Source organism: Micromonas pusilla, assembly GCF_000151265.4.
Source record: "Micromonas pusilla CCMP1545 genomic scaffold MICPUCscaffold_11, whole genome shotgun sequence".
NCBI classification, from domain to species: domain Eukaryota; kingdom Viridiplantae; phylum Chlorophyta; class Mamiellophyceae; order Mamiellales; family Mamiellaceae; genus Micromonas; species Micromonas pusilla.
Window position 1 is genome coordinate 938,734 of NW_003315892.1, and position 6,000 is coordinate 944,733.

The 6,000-nt window shown below is 65.6% G+C and overlaps 2 protein-coding genes across 2 annotated transcripts; both read left to right on the forward strand.

Moving 5' to 3' along the window:
* Window positions 1–300: 300 nt before the first annotated feature.
* On the forward strand, window positions 301–3,999 carry MICPUCDRAFT_35744 (p-type ATPase superfamily). Its single transcript, XM_003062018.1, has 2 exons — window positions 301–1,207; window positions 1,310–3,999. Exons 1-2 carry the CDS (start codon window positions 503–505, stop codon window positions 3,686–3,688), a joined length of 3,084 nt encoding a protein of 1,027 aa, XP_003062064.1. The 5' UTR covers window positions 301–502; the 3' UTR covers window positions 3,689–3,999.
* Window positions 4,000–4,318: 319 nt separating this feature from the next.
* Window positions 4,319–5,332, forward strand: MICPUCDRAFT_5518 (uncharacterized protein; the record flags this gene model as incomplete). Its single annotated transcript, XM_003062019.1, has 2 exons — window positions 4,319–4,915; window positions 4,973–5,332. Coding segments are annotated over 2 exons (957 nt in total), but the record flags the coding sequence as incomplete, so codon positions are not given.
* Between the last annotated feature and the right edge of the window lie 668 nt (window positions 5,333–6,000).

Genomic DNA, 6,000 nt, shown 5'->3' on the forward strand with positions numbered 1-6,000 from the left:
GTGAGAAAGTGAGATGGACTTTCGACACCAGCGAACCGACGGATCTCGGGTGCGAAGGGACCTGAAGGGGCACCGAGATTTCGAGATCGCTGAGTAGTTTTTACCGTACGATTTCGTACGCGTTTCAGTCACGCGAAAACGCGCGTAGGAGACTGAAAATGTGGTCAGCGGCGACTTGTGATCCGCGGCTGCGGCGGCGCGTCCCTTCGGGCTCTCGCGGCTGCGGCGCGCCCCAACTGCAGAAAAAGTAAATGTTCCTTTCCCGCCGCGTCCGCCGATTGCGGCGGGTACAAGTCGACCGCGCGCGCGTGGCGACGAAGTCCAACCCGCCGCCGACGCGCCGACCGCTTTCAGGTCGATCGAGACTCGCATCTCGACGCGCGTCCGCTCGGGGAACTTTCGCGACTTTCCACCACTCGCGAGAGAAGGCGCGGCTCCGAAAAGGGCTCGCCGCTGATCGATCGCCCTACCACCCCTGATCATCAAAGGTACGTACGGCATCATGGCGGCCCCTCCCGAGGAGCTCAAGATCCACGAGAAGGACATCGATGACGTCATCGCTGAGATGCAGACGGACAAGGTCAAGGGCCTGACCGCCGCGGAGGCCGCGAAACGACTCCTCGAGGACGGCCCGAACGAGCTCGAGAAGCCGCCGCGCGTCTCCCTGCTCGTGCTGTTCCTCATTCAGCTCAACTCCGTCATCATGTACCTGCTCATGGGCGCGGTCGTCGCGTCCGCGGCGATCAAGGCCACGGGCGACGACAAGGACCAGTTCCTGTCGTACATCGACTCCATCGCGATCACGATCATCGTCTTCATCAACGCCTCGATCGCGGCCAAGGCGGAGAACAACGCGAACGACGCCCTCGAGGCGCTCTCCTCGCTTCAGGCGCCAATCTCGACGTTGATCCGCGACGGAGAAGAGATCAGGGTCGAGTCCAGCGACATCGTCCGCGGCGACCTCGTCAAGCTCGGCACCGGCGACGTTGTCCCCGCGGACGTCCGCTGCATCACCGCGAACGACCTGCGCGTGAACGAGATGCTCCTCACGGGCGAGCCCGAGGATGTGGCCAAGTCCACCAAGGTGAAGCCGCGCGTTCCGGGGCATCCGGAGAAGCTCACCGCGGATAACATGGCGTTCTCGTCGTGCAACGTGAAAGCGGGCGCGTGCCTCGGCCTGGTCGTCGCGACCGGCATGCGCACGCGCGTCGGCACGATCGCGGCGCTTCTCAACGCGACCGGCGACGACGACAAGGGCCCCGAGCCGACGGAGGAAGAGATCGCGTCGGGCGCGGCGCCTAAACCGAAGAAGAAGAAGGAACCGTGCCTCCCGGACACCAAGTCGGGGCAGTCGCCTCTGCAGGAGAACCTGGAGAAGCTCGCGGTGAAGCTCGGATACATGGCCATCGCGGTGTGCACCGTCGTGTTCATCGTCGGCGTGTCGCTGAACACGAAGGACCCGGAGGACCAGGACACGCCGTCGTGGCTCTTCATGATTCTCGTCGCCGTGACGCTCACCGTGGCGGCCATCCCGGAAGGGCTCCCGCTGTGCGTCACGATCGCGCTCACGTCCGGGTGCGCGGAGATGGTCAAGGAGAACGTTCTCGTGAGGAAGATCGCCGCGGTCGAGACGCTCGGCTCCGCGTCCATCATCTGCACGGACAAGACGGGGACGCTCACCGAGGGAAAGATGACGCTCGTCGCGATGCACGCCGGCGGCGTCGATTACACCGTCACCGGCAAAGGGTTCGACCCCACGGTCGGGAAGATCACCACGTCCAACGGCACGGACGCGTCCAACGACGCGCCGATCCAGGCGACCCTCGGCAGCGCGGTCCTGTGCTCGAACACGTCGCTCAAGCTCGAGACGGACGTCGAGACGGGGACGTCCAAGTGGACGCCGCGCGGGAACTCGTCCGAGGCGCCGCTCGTCGTCGCCGGCCAAAAGGTTGGCATCAAGCTCGAGGACCTCGAGGACGCGCTCGAGCGCACCGCGGAGATTCCGTTCTCGTCCTCGCGCAAGATGATGGTCACGGTCACGAAGACGGTCAAGCAAACCCCACTCGCGCACGTCGCCAAAATTGGCGAGCAGACGGCGCACGTCAAGGGCGCGCCCAACTACATCATGGAAAAGTGCACCAAGTACATCACCGCGGACGGCTCCGTTAAACCGCTGGACGACGCCGTCAAGAAGAAGATCATGTCCACCGTGGACGATCTCTCCGAGCAAGCGCTTCGCGTCCTCGCAGTCGCGACGAAGAACGTCGGCGGGAAGCTCCCGTTTGACTCGGAGCAAGACACGGACGTCAAGTTCGCGAAGCTCGTGAACGATCTCACGTTCTGCGGTCTCTGCGCGAGCATCGACCCGGAGAGAGACGGCGTCAAGGACGCGGTCAGGACGTCCAAGGTGGCGGGCGTGAGGGTCGTCATGATCACCGGCGATTACCTCAAGACGGCGATCGCCATCGCGAAGAACATCGGCATCCTCAACGCGAAGACGTTTACGGAGGACAACGGCGAAGCGACCGACTGCAAAGCGCTTCGACCGGAGAAGGACACGGAGTACGCCTCGAGCGATAAGATCGACGCGCTCACGCGCACGACGTCGGTTTTCGCGCGCGCGAAGCCCGAGGACAAGCTCGAGATTGTCAAGTCGCTGCAGCGTCAGGGCTGGGTGTGCGCGATGACGGGCGACGGCGTGAACGACGCGCCGGCGCTCCAACGCGCGGACATCGGCGTCGCGATGGGCCTGGAGGGCACCGAAGTCGCGAAGGGCGCGTCCGACATGATCCTCACGGACGACAACTTCTGCTCCATCGTCAAGGCGATCGAGAAGGGACGCATCATCTACGCCGGCATCCAAAAGTTTGTCGCGTTTATCATGTCCGTGCATTTCGCCGAGGTTGTGCAAATCTTCCTCTGCATCGTGTCGTCCATCCCGGTGATGCGTCAGCCTCTGCAGATTCTGTTCCTCATCCTCGTCACGGACCTCCCGCCGTCGATCGCGCTCGGGTTCGAGCCCGGAGAGGACCTCACGATGAAGCGCTCGCCGCGCCCGAAGACGCAGCCCGTCGTCCAGATGTGGATGTGGCGCGGCATCGTCATCAACGGGATGATCCTCACCGTGTGCATCTTCTGCACCTACCTCATCGCGCTTCACGCGTACGCGGGCGCCTTCCTCACGGACGACATCACGGACACGTCGCGGTCGTCGTGCAGCATCTGGCCCTCCACGGGCGCGATGACGCCTTCGCTCAAGTTGGACTGCACGACGGATGACTGCAAGCGATGCATCACGACGTCCATTCGCCGCGCGAGGACGACGGCGTTCATCGCGCTCGTGTACGCGGAGAACTTCCGCGCGTACTGCTCGCGGAGTTTCGAAAACGGCGTGTGGGTCAAGCCGTTCAGCAACATGACGATGAACAAGGCGATCATCTTCGCGCAGCTCGCGTTGTACTTCGCGCTCTTCTGCCCCGGTTTGAACGAGTCCGTGCTGGGGTTGTACGTGTACGAGATTCACGGTTTCGGCTGGTTCCTCGCGGTCATGGGGTCGCTCGCGTGCTTGGTCGGGTGCGAGATTTACAAGAAGATCGCCGGCCAGTTCATCAAGTACGAAGAGCTCGCGGACTTCAAGGACCCCGAGGACGAGGCCGGTCCGGACGCCGTGAAGATCGACGTCCAGTGATGATGACGACGATGACGACGAGTAAAAATTGGGAGAAGTTTTGAGGAGGCGGAACGGGAGGAGGAGGAGCGAGAAGAAAAGAGCGGCGATGTGTCAAGGGTGCCGCACATCTGCGAGTTGGTGCCGCACTGCGATATCATACTGTACGACGACGGTCCCCCCCGACGGACGACGACGTTAGTCTCGTGGGTGGTTCCTTGCAAATAAATTCTTTGAATAAAAATCAAACTCTCTGTTGGAAAACGACGACGCGACGCGGTCGAACGCGTGCGCGGAGGCGCGCTCTGACGCGAGAGAACTGAGATCTCCGGATCGCGAATCTGATTTCCCCGGGCGCCGCGCCGCTCCGCCAGCTGTGTGTCCAGCAGTCGTCGTCGGCCGTTATCCGCCGCCACTCCGCCGCGCCCCGCCCCGTCGCGCGGACGCGACGCCTCCTCCCCACCTCGGGACGCGACGCCCCCTCCGACGCCCCCTCCGATGTCGTCGACGGCGCGCGTCGTCTCCGCCGCCGCGCCGTCGACCGGGCGGTCGTCGTCGACCGCGACGTCGTCGTCGTCGTCGTCTCGACGCGGCGGATCGACCATCGCGCGCGCGGTCCAGCCTCCGTCGTCGACCGCGAACAAGACGTCCATCGCCGCGGAGATCGTCGGCGCGGTCCTGAAGTTCCCGCCGCTGTGGGAGGCCGCGAGCAAGGGCGCGAAGGAGAAGATGATCAAGCGCGCGGGCGACCTCGGCGTTGACTGGCAGCGCGAGGTCGAGTCGCTCCGATGCGCGACGGACTGGGAGAAAGCGCTCGCGGACGCGACGGACGACGCCGTCCTCGCGAGCACGCCGGCGTACTACAAGACGTCCTTCCACGCGTACCCGGAAGGCAACCTGGGCTGGGCCCCCGCGCACGAGGTCGAGGTCGCCGCGGTCGCGGTGCACGCGGTGACGTTCTCGGACGACGGGAAGACGCTCGACGCGAACGGCGACGAGATGCTCCGACGCGGGTACCACGATGCGCAGGCGTTAGGGATGAACGCGATCGGCGGGCCGGACGTTCGCGCGAATAGTATTCGCACGATCGTCGACGTCGGGTGCTCGTCCGGGCTGAGCACGCGGGAGCTGGTGCGCGCGTTCCCGGACGCGACGCGCGTGGTCGGGATCGATCTGTCGCCGCATTTCATCGCCGTCGCGCGTCACGCGCTTGCGACGCGACGCGACGGCGACCCCCCGGGGTGGGGGGTCGGGATCGGGGTCGACGTCGACGGCGACGGCGGCGACGACCACGGCGGGAATAAGGTTTCGTTCGCGCACGCCGCGGGGGAGCGGCTGCCGTTCGAGGACGGCTCCGTCGACCTCGTGAGCTCGTGCCTCGTGTTCCACGAGCTCCCGTCCGACGCGGCGGCGGCGGTGATCGCCGACGCGTTCAGGGCGCTGCGACCGGGCGGGTACTTCACGATGATGGACATGGACCCGACCGCGCCCGCGTTCGAGCGGATCGCGAACAACGTCTTCGCGTTCACGGCGTTTAAAAGCACGGAGCCGTACTTGGAGCAGTACGCGAGTTTGGACGTGCAGGACGTCGTTCGAGCCGCCGGGTTCGAGGCGCGCGTGGAGACGCTGCCGAGTTCGCCGCGGCACCGGACGATCGTCGCGCGGAAGCCGTGCGCGTGATGATGATAGGGCGGAGGAGACGCGATGGTTTCTGTAGTAGTTCGACGTGCCTTTCGATGTCTTATTTCATTCGTCCTCTGCTCTGCTGATGAAACTCGCGTCGTTCGTCGTCATTCGCCCTCGCGCCCACTCGCACGCGGCGATGCGTCGACACGCCGCGGCGGCGGGTTCGTCGTCGACGGCGTCGCGGGCGTTTCTTCGCTACCTTCGCGGCGATGGCGTCGAGGCACTTGCGACCGTCGCGCGCGACGCCGCCGCCGCCGCGAGGCGCGCGCTCGCGACGACGACGACGCGCGATTTGACATCGGAGGACGCGCCGTCGACGTCCTGGCGCACCGTTCGCGCGTCGCCGTGCGTCGCGTCGTGGCGCGGGTTCGCGGCCGCGGGCGCGCGTCGCCCGGCGGGCGGCGGGTACGGCGGAGGGCGCGGAGGGGGCGGGCGGGCGCCCGGGACGCCGTTCATTCCCCAGCGGGTGAACTCGGAGCTGAAGGCGGCGAGGAGCGCGGACGCGATTCTGTCCATCGTCGCCGCCGGAGGAGAGCGTCTCGATTTCATCCACGTCGCGACCGCGGTGAACACGCTCTGGAAGGTCGCGAACGCGCGCGACAACCTCCGCGGGGACCCGAGGTACGCGCGTCTGCTCGAGCTCGTGC